This window comes from Juglans regia, chromosome 3 (genome assembly GCF_001411555.2).
Source record: "Juglans regia cultivar Chandler chromosome 3, Walnut 2.0, whole genome shotgun sequence".
NCBI classification, from domain to species: Eukaryota; Viridiplantae; Streptophyta; class Magnoliopsida; order Fagales; family Juglandaceae; genus Juglans; species Juglans regia.
The window spans coordinates 24842464-24865292 of NC_049903.1; the positions used below are offsets into that span (position 1 = coordinate 24842464).

A 22829-nucleotide genomic window follows, 5' to 3' on the forward strand; every position below is an offset into this window, starting at 1 on the left:
TGCTTGAGTTCAATGGCCTTTAGAAAGAAAGAAAAGTATGATAAATATAGGAGGATCTTCAAAGGATAAATAGGTTGTTTATTGTTACCATTATTGATCCACGGTACAAATTAGTTACTCAAGCATATTAGTTCAATCACACATTAGGCAATGAGGGGTGAGGAACTAGTTGAACTCCTTAAGAGGGATATGAAGCTCTTGTATGAATAGTATGTTATGTTTAGTGGTGGGTGCGCAAGTGGGTCTAAGGCCTCATTTGGTTATCCAGATGAGATGAAAGTTGAAAGTTGAATAAAATATTGTTAGAATATAATTTTTTAATATTATTTTTATTTTATGATTTGAAAAAGTTGAATTATTTTTTGTATTTTACTTGGGATTTTGGAAAAATTATAATTATTAAATGAGAAGAGATAAGATGGTTTGTGAAAACAAACCAAGCCCAAACTAGGTCTCATACTTGTAATGAGGGTAATACAACAATAAGGAGTAGTTGTACAATTGATCCCTTGGCCTTTTTGAGAAACTTCCATAAAGAGCAAAAATTAGCAACATTGATAGAATGTAAGTCGGAGCTAGAACATTATTTGTTGGAGGATGTTGAGGTTCCTAAGGAGAGTTTCAACATTTTAATTTGGTGGAGGGTCAACTCCACCAACTATTCGGTTCTTGCTCTAATAGCAAGAGATATCTTGGTCATTCTTATCACCGGTGTAGCATTTGAGTCAACATTTGGCACAGAAGGCCGTGTCCTAGCTCCATTTCGGAGTTCTTTGGCTCCTAGAACTGTAGAGGCTCTTGTGTGTGCGCAAAACTGATTGAAGTCCACTCCTTCGGATACAATTGATGATGCGGACAGCTATAAGTTTGACTCAAGTAATATATTTAGAGACCTTTTTTAGTTTTTGTTATATCTTGATTTTGTCATTTTGTGATACTAATTTCTTATATTTTAACATCTTAATGTAGAATTAACCATCAGTATGGCGAGTATACTAATGAAAATGATTGAGGTTTGAGGTGCATTTGTGTAATTGTGTAACTATTGTTTCTTCAATTTTGTTTCATTATTTTTATAAATTTATGTGGACCTATCTTATTTTCTTACTAATCTCTCTTTTTCTTCAGGCCCGACTTGGAATGGCACTCGGAGTTTGGCTTTCTTTTTTTGAAAATTTGGAATGGGTACTTATTTCTTTTGTTGTTGGTTTTCTTTCATTGTTGGAATGGCCCATTGGGAACTTAGAAAATGTTGGTTTGTTGTTGTAGTTGGGAAGAAAAAACTGAATTATTGCTGCTGGTTGTGTTTCAGCAGTGTGTAGTTGGGTTCGTAATTGATTGATCTTAGAAAATGTTGGTTTGTTGTTGTAGTTGGGAAGAAAAAACTGAGTTATTGCTCTGGTTTTGTTGTTGGTTGGTAATTGGATGATGGATGACGGTTTGGATAATTTGTAGGGCTGGTTGTGTTTCAGCACAACTTGGAATGGGAAGAAGCCCCCAATATTTTGTTTTGTTTGTTGTTGGAATGAGAACATGTAATTGATTTTAATTTGTGTTGTTGGTTGTTTAGTTGGGAACAAGTAACAATTTTTGGTGACGGGCTGTGTTTCAGCAGTTTTGGACCTTCGGTTATGTAACTTAAGTTTTAGTTTTGGCTTGTATTAAATCAGCAGTGAATGATTTAAGTGTCGTTTGAATAGTGAGTTGAAATGAGATGATTTGAGATGAACGTTGAATAAAATATAATTAGAATATTTTTTTTTTTTATGTCGGGGAACATATCCAAGGCAGGACCCTTCGGACCCACCCCTGCAGAGTAAACCCCGGTCCTGTGCACCTCACCCTCGGAAGTTTCCTTACACGGAACTGGTTAAATCGCCGGCTTTTCACTAGAGGGTGTGGCCTCAAATAATTGTTTACACCCATGAGATATTGAATCTTGGACCTTGAAGGGAGTGATATCCCAAGACTAAGGCCTTCACCTCTTGGGCTAACCCCTTGGAGTTTGTTAGAATATTATTTTTTAATATTATTATTGTTTTGAGATTTGAAAAAATTGAATTGTTTATTATATTTTGTGAAAAATTGAAAAAGTTTTAGTGATGAGATGAGATGAAACACTTATTGTATCCAAACAGGGTCTTAATTTTTTTTTTATTTTAGTTTTGGCTTGTAAGTCGTAGTAAATCAGCATTGATAAGTTGTAGTTTTGGTTATGTTTTTTTAACTTGTAGTGAAATGATTTAGTTTTGCAGTTTTGGTTATGTTTTTAGTAAACTTAACTAGTGAATGATTTAGTTCGTTTTTAATTTTTTTTAAAATGGAGATTTGAGAACCCACAAAAAATTCTGTTTTAAAAAATGGGCTAAATATGAAGCTAAAAAAACCCAAAATCAGAATCAGTTCCAACTCCGCTTCGACAAGCCGGAGTCGGATCGGAGGATACACAAGGCAGAGTAGGAGTCGGAGGTCGGATTTGACATCCGACAAAGTCAGAGTCAGTGTCGGAGGTAGGGCAATCTGACTCCGACTTGATGAATGCTAAAGCCTAGGGGAGCATAGCATGGCCCATTTTACCAAGTGGAATTTAAACTTATCATTCATCCCCCCCCCCCCCGGCGCACTAAAGCTTCACCAAGTAGGTTGGCAAGTTGGAAATGGTACTTTTGATTAAAGTGACCCTACCACCTCTAGATAGACACATCATCTTCCAACTAGCTAATTTCCTCTCCATTGTTTCATACATCATCCCAAATAGGTTCCGATTTGAGCGAGGCACCCAAAGGAAGGCCCAAGTATTTCATCGGCAGCTGAGATATCTTACAATCAAGGAATGTAAGCCATGTTCTCTACATTCGGAACATCCCCCACTAAGACTACTTCTGATTTAGCCAAGTTTACCTGCAACCCCAAAGCAACTTCAAAGCATAAAAGGAGTGCTCTCAAACCTCAAATTTGATCATGGTTGTCCCCATAAAATATTAGGGTATCATCAGGAAATAAAAGATAAGATATGTGAAGCGATCCATAATTGGCCTCCCCACTAAGAATCCAAATAAGAATCCGCCCTCCACGACACCTGACATCATCCTACTGAGAGCTTCCATTACAAAAACAAAGAGTAACGGAGATAAAGGGTAACCTTGTCTCAAGCCTCGTGAGTTTTTAAAAAAGAACATGGCAGTTCTTAACACTGAAATATCTATGATGTACATAAAAGAACATATTTTAGAATGAAGAAAACGCCTGATGAAGGCAACAAACCAGACAAGTCCTAATTTCGACACGGCCAAAAGCTTTATCATTTCGTCCAATCCTCCCAGGATGTGAAAGATGATTGTCCACTTCATTGATTGCATAGAATAAAATGCACAAACATCACGACCTATGATAACAATCATTTGGAGTATCCAACAAGGAATCAAAAGAGAGTAACTAGAAATCTCCTTCCACTCCTAACGCAATTCAGGAAAAAAGAGACTTCGACTTAAGCAGAGAAAAGCTCGTGCCATAAGGCTCTGGAAATTTTAAAGGGTCTATGTTGCAATTTCTAAATAATGGTCTGCACACCATACTATTCATAGGGAAGCACACCTATTCATGTTCCAGTCTTCTTTACTATTGACATCCCCAATATGAAGATGTATATTAAAAATTAAACAAAACAAATTTAAATAAAAAACTCATTATTTGACATGATACTGTTGTTTCTAAGTAGAAATTGCACGATCATAAGATCCATGATAAAGAACTATTAATGCCTACTCATGATACTTGATGGAAATATAAAAGGGTGATACAAAAACAAATCTCCTGGAAATAATATTACTTATCAAAATATAAAACATATATACCTGTCCCCCAGATGCCAATAAAGCACCAAACTCAAGCACCTTGTTGATATCAAAGCTGTTGTAGTTAAAAAAAAAATGAACAAATAAGCAAACAAGCAGTAATATTTATGGTCCAGTAATGCAGCCAAATAGACTTATATAATTGTATAGAGATATCAAAAATACAATCCATGAAGTCGTAAGGAGAAATGGAAAATACAAAAGCACCTTTTTAACGAAGAGATTGCATGTTTAGAATGAAAATAAGACAATGTCAGCAAATCTTCACCAACAGCAGAGATCCCAGCCTCAGACATCTTTTTCTCAACCCAAGCAAAAAGTTCAGTCAAGGAAGTATGCTTAACACTCAGAGAAATAGCCCCAATGGCATGAGCAGCAGCGACCCTTGTATCCCAATTCTTGCTATGAAGATATTGAAAAACCTGCAGTAACAGGTCACTAGGGTTATTATAAATGATACATTAATGTATAGTTTAGATAGTGAGATGAGTTGAAATTGTTTTAGATAAAAGTTTAAGGTTGAATAAAATATTGTTACAATATTTTTTAATATTATTATTGTTTTGGATTTGAAAAAGTTGAATTGGGATTTGAAAAAATTGAATTATTTATTATATTTTGTATGAAAATTTGGGAAAGTTGTAATGATGAGATGGTTTCTGAATCCAAACAGCCCCTAAAACACCACAAAATAATCTATTAGAAAAATCTTATAAGAACAGAAGACATAATAGGCCAACTGCCGCAAAATAGAATCAAAGCTTCAATTGAAAGATAAAGCTTTAATTGAAAATAAAAAGTGGATAAAAAAATAAAACTTAAAACCAGTATTCAATGCTCACCAATTTGATTTATAGCCTTAATCTGCTATAAAACTTTAAAAACGGCTGTCACACCCACGCCCTAAATCTTAGGGTTAGGATAGGATATAGGAAATTTAAGCCCATGGGTCTACAATTCTAGCCCAAGTGATTTGGGGGGCTAATTCTTGGCCCATTCTTGAATGTGGACTGCCAAGATAGGGATTAAATAGAGATCCTTGCAAACCCTTATTTTTAGTGCAAGAAGCCTTGCGCCTTGCTCTTCCAAAAGTTCCTCCTATGAAATTCTCTTAATTAGTGATGACCCTATAGAATGAATCTCCCTCTCTTAGGGACTCCATGACATCTTATCTATTTCTTGATTCCTTATTCAGTAGGATACAATAAGCTGAAGAAATCAGTAAGGACCCTCATGGTCTCCCTAAGTAATTGAACGTTCCACTGAGCAGAACCATCCAATCCACTAGGAACCCAAATTCACTAGGAAAAGCCAAGAAATCCTAGAATACTAACCAGGCCAAGACTCCCCATCCTACTAGGAATCATAGCACAACTAGGAATCCTACTGCTCTAAGGGAACATAGATAGATATACTTAACTGCTGCCACCACAACCTCTCGGAGGCCTAATCCAACTAGGAAATGAAGCCCAATCCATAAGGATTCAATTACACAGCTGAGACTTCTAAACACTGGGAATCCCAACTCTACAAGGAACCAAATCATAGAAAACATAGAGACTAATTCAGCTGCTGCCAGGGTTCCCCACCACCTCTAGGAGTCCTAGTCCTACAAGAAAACAAAATTCCAGCAACTTAGAACACCTCCCCAAACACCCCTAATTTCAATTGCTCCAAGAATTCCAAACCAGCTAGGACACTCGGCACCTTTACGACTCCAAATCCTAGTAACCCTTAAATTACAAAATACAGGAGACTAAACATAGCCTAGCCAGCTTTGTCACCACTTCCAGCAACACTATTGACTCCTAATTCCACATCATCGAACCCTAAGCATAATTTCAGATTTCAGCCCCAGCATACCTCAGTCTGCCCCAGCCATAAATTAAAGCAAGACCAGAGTTTTAACTATCAATTACTGCCTGCCACCCCTTCCTCTTCAACCTTTGATTCCTTCGAAGAATTTGTAATCCTCAAAAGGAAAATGTCCTCAGGGACCAATTTACGACAAAGATGTCACCTTAGGAAACTCAGACCAGCATGTATTTCTTAGTTTGAAAAGATGAAAGTTAGACTGAAATTGACATAATGATGTATATGTAGGTGATTGTCATTGTTTGCATAAGACTAGGGGTAAATAACCATGATCATACTCTTCTTTCCATTTATGTAAACAAAAATGCTCACAAGATGTGTTATGACAAATGAGGATGATGAATGATGGATGATGGGACGAATGGCAATGCCAGAATGGCTCACAAGATTTGTGCCTAACGATTTCAATCTCCTTTTTTAGGGAATTCCAACCTGCACTCATCGGTGGAATCATGATCACCAACCCATGTGCACAGGGGTAATTCTATGAATGTTAATTGTTGTATGTAATGTGATGTATCAAAGATGTTTATGTTACGCATGATGGCTAAAGGTAGTTACGTGAATGTATTGAGTATTCGACTCACTATTTGTTTTTACATGTCAAATGTCCACTTGAAAAAGTATATGATCATGAGTCTGCAAGTCAAGAGTAGCTTAAGGAGACTTGAGGCCCGGTTTGGATACAAAAGTCCCCCCAACTCATCTCATCTAATCAATACAACTTTTTCAAATTTCCACACAAAATATAAAAAATAATTTAACTTTTTCAAATACCAAAACAATAATAATATTAAAAAATAATATTCTAACAATATTTTATTTAACTCATCTAAAATCATCTCATCTCATCTCATCTCACTGTCCAAACGAGCCCTTAAGGGCCTTAACAACCATAGAACTTAAGTCAAGATGATGGTAAGCATAATCCACCAAAAAGGTTCCATTGCATTTAGTACATGAATGTCATGCTAAACATGAGTGAATGATGTGACTTTTCATGAATAAAAGCATTTGTTCATTGAAAACACAAGTACAAGCCAAGGAAATCAAAAGGGTCAAAGCGTGCAAAAATATGTATAAAAGGGATTTTAAGTTTACTTTAAGTAAAAAGGTTTGATGGTAATAGATGTGAATCTTTTTACTCGGTCTAAAGGAAGTGTCGAGGTTGAGGATGCTAGAGATTAAGGTAAGTAGATATGATCATAGCTTTATTTCTTAAATATTCAATTAAACGTTTGTCAAAATTCTTTCATTTATTAAAATGTTATGTAACCTTCCTTGGTAGCCCTTTTTCTGCACCTTTTATTCTATGAAATAGAGGGTAAATGCAAACATGTGCATCCTTCCACTATACTTTTGGCGTCAATATGCTATATTGTAAATGCTTGATGATGAAGGAAAGAAATAAAGGCAAGGAAGAGAAAAGAAGAAAAAGTAAAGAATGGAAAGGAAATTGATATGACTGTACGAATGACTATAAATAAATTATAAATATTTCCTAGCCTTATGACTAATGAGAAGCAATGCTAAAAGAGCATGAGGGGCAGATTGCAAGTCGTTTTGTACCATCCACCAGGAATGACTCCCCCTGGTGCATCTAGTTTAACGAGTGATATCCATATCCTTGACACAGTTCAACCTGTGGCCATGGACGTGCAACCGGGATCCTTGAGATTGCCAACCCTTACGCACAGCGAGTAAACGTGAGTTGGCCCCTCAAAGATTGAAGGAAAACCATTTGTCATGTTTAAATGTTTTTCAAGTGTACAAATGTTATTTAAAATCAAAAAATCGTTTGTTACCTTGTTCACTGTGAGATGTATTTACTTACAACTTATTCAAGTCAATTTGAATTTTCGTTTAAAATTTCCCAGATTATATTAGGGATGAAGATGCAGGTTAAACTTAAGGGATGATTGGGGAATGAGATGAGATGAAAAATCTGTGAATAGTAATGAAATAGTTTGTGAATAATAGTGAAATGGTTTGAGTTATGATGTTTTATGGAGTTTTGGGAAATGAAAGAGAAAAAGTTAAAATCAAAATATTATAAAGTTAAAATATTATTAGAATATAATTTTTTAAGATTATTTTTGTTTTGGGATTTGAAAGAGTTAAATTGTTTTATTCTCTCTCCTTTCCCAAAAGCCAATAAAAATTTCTCTACTATAATTTCTCTCTCATTTCCCAAAACCTAATAAAAATCTTAATTCAAACTATTTCACTACTATTCACAAATCATCTCAATACCATTCATAGATTTCTCATCTCATCCCATCTGACAATCCAAAAGAAGCCTAATTGAATTCATAGCCAACCATCCGTACACATAAAAACATACAAAACTCTTTGATAAGAATGCAAATTTTATTGAAGGTGAAGAAGGGCACAACCCAAGTACACAGGAATAAACACATACAGTAGTCATAGCCGCGCGAAATCATCACATACAATTCTCTCTAGGGCTTTCTTTTTGAGTCCACTTTTCCCACTTGAGCCGTATTATCCGTAAGGCATTTCCCTTTGCCATTGGATCTGTCATTTCCTTAATTTTCTTTGGAGATTAATTGGAAGATTTCAGCTCCATTGGTATGTTTTCAGTGTCTCACTCTATGGTGGGGAACAGTTACTACTATTCTTTTAATAGTATTACTTATAAAAAAAAAAAAAAAAAACACACTACTTTTTTTTTATTGGCACCAGGTGTCCAGGAACACATACAGCACACACTACTTATAATACTAAGACAAGAAAATAATTATTAACATTTCAACAAAAAACATACAAACCAGAGCAATACTACCTACCTTTTTTAGAAGAGAGGTCAAGTCTTGAGGATGTGATTTGGCAATATCCCCTATCTGACGAGCAGCTGTAAATCTTGTTGCTTGTGTGGAACCAGCTTTTAGGTTTTCATCAAAGAAAAATCCATTTCATCAACCATTGTAAGATTTTGACCCAAAACACAAGTATTTACATCACATAATGAGGAAAAAGCGTGTAAGATAAGAGCCATTAATCATTAAACTGAGATGAATACGTAAAGGAGGATACCATCCAAAAGAGTGAGCAGACGTTGAAGACGAGATGACTGCTGGGCCATTTTAAATCATTCCAGTAGTTTGCTGCTCAACTTAGCCTCTGGAATCTAAATATATATAGCACAACCATTAGAAGTACCGTCCCTTTAGTAGTACTAGTTGTTTGTACAGAGGCTAATGATCCTTTTCAATCCCTACAAGCCATCAGAATAACATAACAGTAAAAACATTACACACTTATACAAGTGAATGTGTATATATGCATCTAATAAAACAAGTAATTAAAATTCCCATCCTTTATTAGAAACTCTCACATCTAATCAAACAGTAAAATAAGATTTTCTTCTTATTTTTTGTATTTCAGGTTTCCTGTATTTTGGAAACTGGAAAAAAAAAATTTAAGGCACTGCCTGATTCAATATTTTTTATTCTGGAAAATAATCCTTTTATTTTGATGGTATTTCGAAGCCAGAAAATTATATGTACATGTAGCTCTAGAACATCATTGGAGGTAAGATCAAAAGTGCTTCATTGAGCTTTTTATGATATAAACTCCGCCTTCAACTCAAGTTACTTTTTTGCTAAAGCATATAAGCAGTTTCTTTTTTCATTCATGCTTTCTTCATTAGGTAGACAAACACAATTTGTTAGCATTTCTACTTTTCTTCCAGGAACAACTATGACACCCAATCGTAATGGGAATGTCCCACTTTAAGCAAACAATTTTAAAACTCCTTACAAAATTCTTATTGAACCAAAATCCATCATTTTTAACTCGAGCGACTTTAAATATTAGAGCCATCAATTCACTATGAATCTCATTAATCCATTTTACAAAATGATTTTGCTCCTTTCTGGGAATGCTTACAAAATTTCAATATTCTAGTGTTACAATTTAGAATTTGTGAAGAAAGTTGGGAAAAAAAAAAAAAGAGAAATAAAAAGTTCTGCTACCGAGCACACCGAGTTTTAAGACACTGACCAGCGTGTACATTGACATGTCTTTGGTGAAATAAAAAAAATATCCAAACCAGGGAGCCAAAAACGCACGAGATTTTTCCTTCCTTCTGTTTCAGAAGAATGAAAAAGCCCTAAGAGCAGCCAACAAAACTGTAAAACGAAGCTGTGCATTTCGTTCCCACCGACGTGAAGCAAAGCTGTGCATTTCGTGCCCCATTGATTGTGGAAAAGCTGTGCATTTCGTGTGCCCAAAAATCGATTTCACATAAAATGATCTCAGTTCAATCTAAATACAAGAGTTCACGAATGGGCAAATAAATTCCCTCACAAATCAAGATCTATGGAAATCAAGTGGCTCAAATACTACTCAACAAGTATGAAAATAAAATTCAAAAGGGAGCGTTGTACCCAGATTACTCCAGACTGGAGAAGTCGCCGTCGAGTGATGGGTTGGTGCGGTTTGAGGAAATCGCCGTCTAGTGACCTAGCCTTGGAGTGATGGGTTTTTTTGGTTTGAAGAACGAAAGCCGTCGAGTGAGGAAGTCTCCGTCGAGTGATGGGTTGCGGCAAGCTGAAGGATTCGCCGTCTTCCAAACCTCGCCGTCGAACGGAGGCTGAGAGCAGAGCTTGTCGAACGGAGGGTGAGGAGCAGAGTTCTGTCTTGAGAAATGAAGAAGTTTGTCGAGGAAGGCTGGGTCACGACTCACGGGGAAGAGAAGATGCAACATAACAATTTATGGCCTTTTGGTCATTTCAGGTACTGCCGGTGTGTTAAAAACCAAGGCCTACGAATAGAGATTTCCAACTTTGGTCATCATTTTATACATTACACACTTTTTTTTTTTATATTTAATTAATTAAGTTATTCTACTCACCATCCATATGTCACATATTTTATAAAAAATAAATAAATAAATTATATGTGATGTGTAGTGTGAAATAATGAATAGAATTTTTCTTGTTAAAATACTCTCAACTCATCTTACATCAACATCCAAACACCATTTCAGAATAAATACTTTTAAATTTTAAATTTTTAACTTTTTAACTTTCTTACATAATCATTATAATTTTTCTAAACTATCAAATAAAACATGAAAAATAATTCAATTTTTTTAAATTTAAAAAAATATATTTTAACAATATTTTAACTTTATAATTTTTTTATTCAATTTTTTTTCTCATTTTTCAAAATCTCATAAAATATCTCAACTCAAAGTATTTAAATACTATTTATATATTATTTTATTACTATTTACAAATTTTTCATCTCAACATCCAAATAAGGTCTTAATATCCGATACTAGCCAACATATGCATTGTCTTGGTATGCTGTAGAATATTAACTTTTATAAGAAAAATTCTACTCATCATTCTCACATCACACACTACACAGAAGATTTTTATTTTTTTTATTTTAACAAATGTGCGGTATATAGATGATAAGTAAAAAAAATCAATTAATTTAGGAAGAATAAAAAATTTAAAATAAGTATGGTGTGTGGTGTATGGGATGATGAGTAGAAAAACTCATTTCTTAATAACAAATAGACAACTTTTTACCAAATGATAATATAAATATGTTATGAAAGTTTCAAACTATCTTTATTTTTTTAATGAATACTAGCATTGTTTATAAATTTTATGAGATTGGTTTTCTTTTTTAAATCATTATTTTTTCGATTATCTTGATCTTGAATAATGTAGTCCCAAAGTATCCAAAACGTCACTTTGTTAATCTTCATAATAATAGTAATAATAATGCAATATTAATAGTGAGCTGGCAAAAAATAGTAATCACCAATTTTATATAGTGTGGTATTTAGTTTTATTTTGTTTTGTTTGAATGATGTATTATTTTCATTCAAAAAAAAAGTCCCGAAATAAGTATTTGTGATATTGGATTTATAAATAACCTATTTACTTGAGTCATTATTAATTGAAGTTCCATTTGAGATGTTATATATAATTGGGTAAAAGTCTGTATAAAAATACAATTGAATGATTCATGTCATGAGTAGATGATAGATAAATTGAAAGCATCGTTTAGATTATGAAACTATGAGTAATGTTAAGTACAGTTATGTAATGCACAAACAGTATCACGCGCTCATTTTAAAAAAGAATTGCGTCTATCATTAATAATTAATTTTTTTATGCGAGTCTTGTATTTACTTTTATTTTAAAAAAAAAAAATTTGCGTACTCCATAACTGTATTTAATACTACTCATAAACTATTTCACTTTTTTTTTCTTTTTGAAATTTCAAGTTTCTCACATTTTCGGCGAAGATTGCAAGACTATCGAAGTTTATCATGCTCACACTAAAGAAATAGTCGTTGCAGCAGTTTGTGGCTTCAATGGTCACTTGGCTGTAAAATTTTCTGAACGATTATATGCATTTTGATTTTGCTGTTCTCTCTTGCTTTGTTGTAGGCACTGCGTTTGCTTATGGCCAAACAATAGAATGCAAGGCTCCATATATTAACCAATTACTATATATAGACATATAATTGAATAGTTGTAATAATTATTATGTATAGTGCATGTCTAAATATAGGTCTATAAAATCCAATATAAATAACAGTTCATGCATTGCTCGAGTTATAGGCTCCTGAAAAGAATAATAGAAGATCTTGTAAAATAAAGGATGAAAAGAAGCAGCCATTCAATGGTAAAGAGTTATTTTTATTTTTTATTTTTGAAAAGAAACTTTCATTTCATAAACATTAGTCAATACGCTATTTTTCTTCCAAAACAACAAACAAGCACTCAGGAAGCCCCTTCTCTAACCACACCCTTTCACTAACTGACCCTAGAGCCAGCTTAACAGCCATATGAGCACAGCCTTATTGCTAGTTCTATGAGCAAAAGAAAGCTGCCACGAAGAGAATCTGTTCATCATCTATTTAATGTCCTCTGTTACTTGCCCCAACCATAAATTATCATCTACATTTGACTTAACAACATCAGTCTTGCATCACCTTCAAATTCCACAAGAGTGAAACCAAAGTCTTGGCACAGTTCTATTGCTCTTGGGAGAGCATTGCTTTATGCTAAAAAAAGGGGATTGTCCGCAAAATACGCTTGGAGGAGCATCAACGCCAAGTGGTAGACCAAAGACCTGGGAAAGTTATTATTTCTTATAAAATAGGGTTTTTGGGAAGGCCTTGTATTTTGGCCAATGGCTTATTTGGAAAGTTACTTTTTAAGAACTAGGGTTTCAATATGTTACTGTAACGTTACTGTAGCTGCGACACTATAGCCGCGGCACTGTTCATCCAGGGGCATTTTGGGTAAAAATGGCTTTATTTTAGCTAGGGTTTTATTTAGGTTTTGGTTTAAATACTCTTTGTAACCTCATTTTAAGAAGTTTATGAAATTTGATGAATTTATTCATTATGAGTTGAGTTTTACTCTTCTTGTTCATAATTGAACTTTTAAACTTATCAAAGGTAAATCACAACTTTTGTGGCGTTCCTTCTTTTTAATCTAGGTTCTTGAAATGGGTTTTTCAACGGGTCTAGATTTTAATATAATCTAGGTTCTTGAAACGAGTTCTCATTGGGTCTAAGTTCTCCATCCATTGACTTGATTTTGGCTTTCTTGGGGTGTTTTCATATTGATTGTGGGTTCAAGGGATTTCATTCCCGCGGGTTCATATCATTTGGTATTCAGAGCAAGGTTTCCAATCAGGTCTAATTCTATCTTTTAATTTCTTGCATTTTTTTAATTTAATTATAGGGTTTCATTGCTCTAGGGTTGCAAAAAAAATAAAAAATAAAAACAAAAAGTAGGCTGTCAAAATTCTTAGGGTTTTGGGTTTGGCTGAAATTTGCATCACCAATGGTTTTAAAATTATAGGGTTTCTTGCATCTCTAAGTTTATTCATTGCTTGGAGTGCCGTTCCATTGATTCTCTTCTACTTCATTGCCAATTCTTGTGTGCTTAAATTCAATTGCTTGATTTTCACAATTGTATATTGCTATTTGTGATTGAATTAGAGAAAAGAAGAGAAAAAAAAAATTTTAAAAAAAAAAGAAAGAGAGAAGAAGAAGAAAAAAAAAATGTAGCATATTCAAATGTTGCTACATAGTTACAACAAAGAGAAAGAAAGTATTTGTTGATTGAGTTTTTATCATCATAGGAGCTGAATATATCTTTCTAGTTGGTATCTTGTTTTATAATTACTCTTTCCCTCGTATAAATTCCTTGAGTCTCTTGTCATTTTATTCATTCCTTGTTTCTTGGATCTATATTACTGGTTGAAATAATACAATGTTGTATTGTCTTGATTTAGTTCAACTAGTTCTTAAAGAACTTAAGTGGAAAAACTATTGAGGTAAAAGGTAAGAGAGTGTGAGACTATTATCGGGAAAAAGCCATTAAGAGTGAAACACGAGTGGAGTGTCATTATTTGAGTGTAAACACATAAGGGAGTGTGTGAGGTTTTCTTTTTTACCACTAACATTCTTTTGTGCAGCACATTATAATATCTCACCAGAGTAGCTCATCACCAAAGGGGATGACAAATAACTCATCATTTGTGTTGCAAGCCATGCAACAACAATTTGAGCGTTTGAACTTGATGTTGGGTGAAATGAGGGATAGGATGGATCATCAATAAGCAGTAATTAGACATCTACATGGCAGGAGAGATAGAAGGAGGAGTGAGCCTTGTATTGAACATAAGTGTAAAAATGAAAAGTCTGGTGAGTATCTTGTTACCAGGCATGCACTCAATACACAAATTAAGATAGATGATATAGAGCAGCAGGATAAGAATAATTTTCATACTAGATGACACATCAACAACAAGGTATTTAGTATGATTATTGATTTGAAGAGTTGTATTAATTTGGCTAGTACTACTTTAGTTGAAAAATTGAATTTACCTACCTTGAAACACATTAGACCATACAAGTTGCAGTGGTTGAATGATTGTGGGGAGGTTAGGGTAAATAAGCAAGTGCTAGTTACCTTTTCAATTGGGAAATACCTGGATATGGTGCTTTGTGATGTAGTGCCTATGTGTGCTAGCCATATTTTGTTGGGGAAGCCGTGACAGTTTAATAGGAAGGTGATCCATGATAAGTTAAAGAATATGTATAGTTTTGAAAAGGATGGAAAAACAATCAAACTTGCTCCTTTAACTCCAACACAGGTCCATGGAGACCAACTGAAACAGAAAAGTGAGGATGAGAATGAGAGAAAAAGAAATAGTGAGGCCGAAATGGAGAAATAGAGAAAAAAGAAAAGGGTGAAACTGAGACCTCAAGAAAAAGAGAGAATGGGTTGGAAAACAATTGTGAGGTCGAGAGTTCAAAAAAATATGAAGAAAAAAATAGTGACAGAAAAATAGAGAGTAAAAATAAAAAAGAGAGTGAAAGGAAAAAAGAGACGGAAAAAGAAAAAGAGAGTGAAAAGAAATGAGAGAGTGAAGAAAATGGGAGAAAAACAAAGAGAAAATTGAGTTTTTATGCTAAGGTGAGTTTTAATACTAACGAACTTGACGTATGTTTGCTCAGTACTGTTGTCTCTTTGTTGTAGGGATATGAGGTCGTGTTTCCTAGGGGTGTGTTTAGTGAATTGCCACAAATTAGGGAGATAAAGTACTACATTGATTTTGTGTCAGGTGCTTCAATTCCTATCCGACCTTTCTTTGAAGAATATGAATTATTAACACACTTGAAATGACAATGTAAGTTGTTGACTAGAATGCCTGCTAAGTGGGAGGACTGTATTGAGACTTTTCCTCATGTAATTAAATACATACAAGGTAAAGAAAGTTTTGTGATTGATACTTTAGCAAGAAGGTATGTCCTTGTTATTATTTTAGATGCAAAGTTATTGAGACTTGAATATGATAAGAAATTATATGTTAATGATGATGGCTTGACTAGTTTGTATGGAGTACGTGAGAATGCATCATTTGGTCAGTTCTATAGACTAAATTGTTATTTGCTTAAAGATAATAAACTTTGTGAGCCTACTAGTCTTATGCGTGAATTGCTTGTGCATGGATTTAGTTTGATGAATCATTTTGGTGTAAAGAAGATTTTAGATGTGATACATGAACGTTTGTGGGAGTATCATTTGCCATTCATTGACGTATTGCATAAACGTTTGTGAAAATATCATTTATCATTCATAAACATGTTGCATGAACATTTGTAGAAGTATTACTTGTCTTTCATTGAGTTTACATACAAGTGAAGTGTTCATGCTACAACTATATTTTTACCATTAAAAATTATTTATAGACTTAATCCATTTACTCATTTAGATTTAATGCCTTTACCTCTTGACGACAGGAGTAGTTTAGATTTATTTTTTCAAATTCCTGAACAAATTAATGATAATACATATGAAATGGATCTTCCAGGTATGTATCATATTTCTGCTATTTATTACGAATATTTTTCCCTTTAATCTAGATGGAGATTCAATGTCGAATCCTTTTGAGGATAGGGGAAATGATGGGAACCAAAGTGGACCTAGTCTTAAAGATCTTTTCCAAGTTCCAGATGGGTCAATTACAAGATTAAGAGCCAAGAAGATCAATGAGACAATACAATCCATTTGGGATGAGTCTAGCAAGAGCCCAACTTGTTTAATTCATCTAAAAGACTTATTTTATTAGTTTAGAATAATAAGATTTATTATGAGAAGGACTTAAGGGGGCACCTATTTAAGGGCAAATTGATAAATTTATTATTTCTTATGAACTAGGATTTTTGGGAAGACCTTGTATTTTGGCCAAGGGTTTATTTAGAAAGTTACTTTTTAGGAACTAGGGTTTCAATATGTTACTGTAGACGCGACACTATAGCCGCAGCACTATTCATCCAGGGGCATTTTGGGTAAAAGGAACTTTATTTCAGTTAGGGTTTTAATTAGGTTTTGGTTTAAATACTCTTTGTAGTCTCATTTTAAGAAGTTTATGAAATTTGATGAATTTATTCATTGTGAGTTGAGTTTTACTCCTCTTGTTTATAATTGAACTTGTCATACCCTGCTCCTTCCTTCTTACGTATGCTTGTATGTTCCGTCTTTATGACGTAAGCAAATCCCAAGGGCAGAGATTTTGTATTATTAAAATGATTTCCAACAATTATAATATTTTTGGAGCTCTTCAATAATATTATGCTTGTCGTATTTAAGATCAATCTTAATTCAATAACACTGGAAATACTCCTTATAAATATTTTCAGTATATTTAAAATATTGGGCATGCCCTAGAAGTCACACGATATCTTTCAAAACACGCCATCATGGTTCAGCATGCATGACGAGTCTCGCAGTCGCTAGATAGAAGGACAGACAATTTACAAAATCTCTACCCTCGGGATTTGCTTACGTCATAAAGACGGAACATACGTCAGAAATAAGAAGCGTACGTAAGAAAGAAGGAGCAGAGTATGACAATCTTCCCACCTTAAATAAATTTCGTTTTCGAAATTTGCTTAAGGTTCTAGGGATTTGCTTAGTACTCTAGGAATTTGCTAAGTGTTCTAAGAGTTCGCGCAGTATTTTAAGGGTTTGTTCATCTTTATTAGGGACTTGTTCATACATGTCCTCGCGTTGTCTTCACGCGTCTCCGCGCACATTCAGCATCTCAGTCACGTCTTGTCGTTCCTACATCGACATGCTTAAAGTCTGTCTGATGTACTTGAGTCCATCCATCATGTAGCGCTCGTACCTTCCATTCTGACATTCTTAGCAGCGAGGCTTGAAGTCGCCATCTCGTTTTACGTTCGGTCCTAGCTTAGTTCATGGTCGTTCATAAGTTTCTTAACCATTACAGTCTTCCTAACATTTCTAGTTCATTCCTTAATTAGCATGCAGCTATTGCTGTATGTCCTAACGTTCCATCATTCATTCCTTATCTTCTAACTATGCTCAATCTCTGATACCTTTAACATTCTATACACTTAGCATGACTACCTCTTTCTAGTTGCCAATCTGACATGCATGCGTTCATTAGGTCATACTTTGAAAATATCATAGCATAAGAATAAAAATACTTTCTTGTACTTATTGTAGGACCAGACATGCCTTGGGAAGACGTCAGTCTAGGTTTTTCTTTCACGTGCAATTCTCTCTTTTCAAAAGTGTTCTTTCCTTGAAAAAGTTTTCTTTCATTGGAAGAGGATTTTCTCTCTTCAGAAAAAGGATTTTCTCACTTTTATTTTGAAAAGAACACTATAGAGTCTAGCATAACCTGGGCTTGGCTCTGATACCAACTATGTAACGCCCGTCCTTGTGGTGGGATTTTTTACAAAATATTTTTATAAAGGACAACGGGAATTGCCGTCTTATTTAAAACTTTTCACTTGCATATCCAGGATGCGAGACTCCACGTTTATAAATATAATGTGCTTTGACAATAAAAGAGGTTTACAGCGAAAAACATAAATCTTGAAATAAAAATGCCTCTCGTGCGTTTAAAACTCGTGCCTAGATTTCCGTGCTCTTTTCCATGGGCCGTGTCCATCTTGATCATGCAGTTCCTGTGGGGGAAAGGACATGCATAAAAACTAAAATGAGTCGAAAACTTGTAAACATTACTTCATACAGTTAATATATAACAATATAGGTTTTCATTCATGCATTCATCACTCGTACATACTATTACGTGCATGCATACGTGTCATACGTGTGTTCATTTGAAAACGTCACTGGACGAGATTTTTCTCTTTAAAACATGGGCATCATTTTCGTAAAACGTTTCTCCCGTCAATGTCTTCATTTCTTCAAGAGTTCGTGCATGTTTACGTGCTTACGTGCGTTCTTTTGAAAACTTCACTGGACGAGGCTTTTCTTTTCAAAAGGCTTTCATTTCTTTAAAATGTGTCCCCCGTCAGTGCCTTCATTTCTTAAAGGTTCTTGCATTCGTGAGTTCATACATGCATGCATACATCCATTCATTCTTATCACTTTCATAGGCCAGTACACACTGTTACACCCCGTGTGTTGGGGTTAGCGGTCTTCTTTTGGACCCGGATTCCTCCCGTGGCCACGGGTTGAGAATCCCTTTCATAGGGGGCAGCACTGGATGCACTTCTAGTACTACTTACCCGTCATTACAATCTGCCCATTCATTGGTACCCTTTTTCATTCATTCATGTGGCCGTTATGTATCTTCATACATTTCATGCTTTCATTTCTTTCTTTCTTGCTTTTCATTCATTCATTCATTCGTTTATGTCAGCTTGAAAGAGCTAGAGTTTTCATTCAATTCATTCTTTCATTTAACATTCATTTTCATGAGAAAATATTTCTTTTCATGGATTAACATAGTTTGGGGCGTAAGCGAAAATGGTATTTTTTTTTTTTTTTTTTCAGTTCATTTCAGTCATATCCTTTCTTTAACAGTTCGTTCATGAAAAATGTCATTTAAGAACATACATGGGCTTAAACGTCAGCTTTCATGGCATCCATAAGCGTCACCTTGAACGTCGTCAATCATGGCATCCACAAGCATCACCTCGTGAAGCACATGAAAGCGTCGGTTCGTAAGATCCTTAAAAGTATCCGTTTTCATGCCTTTCATGCATTTTTATTAGTTTGTGGATTTTCTCAAAAAATACATATAATAGATACAACGTATAGTTATCCATTCACATGCATACAATTAATACTTTGGTTGCGTAAACAGGGGTTGCCAAGGAGGGGCCGTACATACTTATACATTTGAACACTTAGCATTTTCTTTCATAAAGCATCTTTCATTTCTTTTCGTGAGCATCTTAAAGGAAAAACGTTTTTTGTATCTTGGAAAACTCTAGAAGAGTATGAACGTAACACTTACCTAGACTCCATGCTATTTGCATGTCATGCAGTCCATTCATGTGCTTGTCAGATGGCAACCTACATGCATACACATACCTTAATGTCATTTTCTATCTAATGCATAAACAACTTGAACTATAAATAGAACTACGCTATACTTGGAACACTCTCCTTCTATCATGTGCACTTACGTGCCCTTTACTATGCTAAACCCTTCGGGGACCACTTACAGTCACCACATCTTCCAACTCAAAGTCTTGCCTCGAGTGTTCATCCACTAAAGTGAACTCATGATTCACCTTAGGATTAAGACACTAAGGGTAGGATTGGGGAATGAGATGAGAATTTTGTGTTTTGTTTTAGTGTTTAAAATATTATATTTTAATATTATTATTGTGTTGGAATTTGAAAAAATTGAATTGAAATTTGAAAAAATTGAATTGTTTATTATATTTTGTATGAGGATTTAAAAAATGTGTAATGATGAGATGAGATGAGATGAGAATTTTGTGTCTCATCTCACCCCCCAAACCTGCCCTAAGACATTCGTCTTACTCTTCTTTCAACCACATTCCGACGCATGATTCTAACCGATAGAATCACGCATCCCAATCCTAACAATACGCCCGTCACTACCTTCATGTATCTTAGCCCACACTAAATCCTCATTCCCATCCATACAAGCCACACGGCTCTAAGCCAACTCTGAGGCTTAAGCACCGTATAACTGTACTAACGACAGATTACCCATTACATATGTTGAATCGGTCCGACACATGTGTCTCATCATGTTACACATGTACCTTATCCCTTTATCAGTTAAGATCAACATATAACATGTTGATCACCTACTCATAGGGATAAGAGTCATACTCCAATACCAACCTTCTCTTAACCCGGCTATGACTCTTCATGCTACCCGTCCCTTTTGACAGTTCATCCCAACACTTGACATGACAGGACTCCATTCACAACTACGCCTTATGTCACGTCATATAGCTCGAGACAACACACAAGCTACACTGTAACCTTATCGCGTTACCCAACATTCTGCTACATCAACTCCTGACTCATCACGAGTACGGTTGCTCACGTAGTCCCGTCACATCCTGACATCTCGTCACGTTCCCATTATGCCATTCCTACACTCTAACACTTCACCTATCACAAGCCTGACTACCCATAACCACGTTACTTCGTGACGTTGTCCAGTCATGCTTCCGCTGCGTACTCTTAGTTTAAAATAATATTCTTCATCATTAATAAAATGATGAAGTCTCACTTAACATATTAAAGGGAATAAAACCATTTAATTAATAAAAGCCTTCAACATAATTTAAATCTCATAATATCTTAAATAATTGAAATCATTTTAATAATATTAAAATGATTTCCGACAATTATAATATTTTTGGAGCTCTTCAATAATATTATGCTTGTCGTATTTAAGATCAATATTAATTCAATAATACTGGAAATACTCCTTATAAATATTTTCAGCATATTTAAAATACTAGGCGTGCCCTAGAAATCACACGATATCTTTCAAAACACGCCATCATGGTTCGGCATGCATGACGAGTCTCGCAGTCGCTAGATAGAAGGGCAGACAATTTACAAAATCTCTGCCCTCGGGATTTGCTTACGTCATAAAGACGGAACATACGTCAGAAAGAAGAAGCATACGTAAGAAAGAAGGAGCAGGGTATGACAGAACTTTTAAACTTATCAAAGGTAAATCACAACTTTTGTGGCGTTCCTCCTTTGTAATCTGGGTTCTTGAGACGGGTTCTTCAACAGGTCTAGATTTTAATATAATCTAGGTTCTTGAAACGAGTTCTCATTGGGTCTAAGTTCTCCATCCATTGACTTGATTTTGACTTTCTTAGAGTGTTTTCATATTGATTGTGATTTCAAGGGATTCCATTCCCTCGAGTTCATATCAACCTGGAAGCTGATGAGACGGCAGACGCGAGAGTAATTACTGGTAACCTTTCCAACTTTGCCTCAGCTTGTAGATAGCTTGTGTTTGAGAGTCCTTGAGTAATTATAGTTACCCTATTATATAAGGTTAAACTGAAGCAGTACATGGTATGTGCTCTGTTTGATTCCGGAGCATCAAGATCCTTTATCTCTAGTAGTTGTGCGCAACGATGTGAACTTGAGGTAGAGCCAATGTCTCGAAAAGTACTAGTAGCTATTCCAGACAGGAAGGTAATCAGATGCACGAGTGCAGTTAAGAATTGCCCGTTGGAGATCGCAAACTTGGTTTTGACCGCGGATCTGATTGTCTTTCATTTAATGGAATTCGATCTAATCTTAGGAATGGAATGGTTGTCAAGACATTATGCCAAGATAAACTGTCAAAGGTGGGAAGTAATATTTGGTCTACCCACTAAAGAAAGAATTTGTTATATGGGTGAGACTATTCGTGTGATATCCCATATGATATGGATAAGGGTAGGTGGTGTATGGGATCCCACATTGCTTGGGAAGGAGAAGTTCTTGCTCTTTATAAGGTTCTAATGGGGCTTCAATTGTATCATTGACTAGTCCTTTTGGAGTATAGGTCATGTGGTTTGGGCCTTCCATTGGGCCTTTACAAATGATATGGAATATCACAATTCGGCTGGATCCATCACTGGTAACGGCTAGACAAGTCAATAAGGGTTTAATGAGTGGGGATGTCACTTTTCTAGTGATGATGACGAACGTAATAGAGGAACCTATGAGAATCCAAGGAATCCCTATGATTGAGAATTTTCCTAGGGTTTTTGCCGTTGATATGCCTAGATTACCCCAGAATCGAGAAATAGAATTTGTAATTGAGTTTAAACCGGCCACAGCCTTAGTGCATAAGGAACCTTACCATATGGCCCCAGCAGAATTAAAGGAGTTTAAGGTTCAAATCGAAAAACTTCTAGCAAAGGGTTTTATCCGACCCAGCTCATCGTCATGGGGAGCACTGGTCTTATTTGTCAAGAAGAAGGATGGGACTCTGAGGATGTGTGTCGATTATAGAGATTTGAACAAGGTGACTGTCAAGAACAAATACCCCTTACCAAGGATAGACGATCTGTTAGATCAATTGCAAGGAGCTACGGTTTTCTCAAAGATTGATCTATGATCGGATATCACCAACTCAGGATCAGGGATTAGGACATATCTAATACTGCTTTTCAAACTCGTTATGGACATTTTGAGTTCTTAGTGTTTGCATAAAAATATCTGCAAGTGCACAGAATCATAACAAGTAGTAAAGTGTTCTAAAGAAAACAGATGTCGAACTCACAGAGATTTT

The 22829-nt window shown here is 35.1% G+C and overlaps 1 protein-coding gene across 1 annotated transcript in view; it reads right to left on the minus strand.

The window, feature by feature from the left end:
* Window positions 1-10453, minus strand: part of LOC108987204 (TATA-binding protein-associated factor BTAF1) — a 56932-nt gene extending 46479 nt beyond the window's left edge. Inside the window, exons 1-5 of the mRNA XM_018960081.2 lie at window positions 10142-10453; window positions 8787-8967; window positions 8540-8634; window positions 4062-4276; window positions 3855-3909 (exon numbers count right to left, since the gene is read on the minus strand). Of these exons, the coding sequence (XP_018815626.1) occupies window positions 3855-3909; window positions 4062-4276; window positions 8540-8634; window positions 8787-8835 (414 nt within the window). The 5' untranslated portion in view covers window positions 8836-8967; window positions 10142-10453. The remainder of the gene's footprint in view (window positions 1-3854; window positions 3910-4061; window positions 4277-8539; window positions 8635-8786; window positions 8968-10141) is intronic.
* Window positions 10454-22829: the final 12376 nt, after the last annotated feature.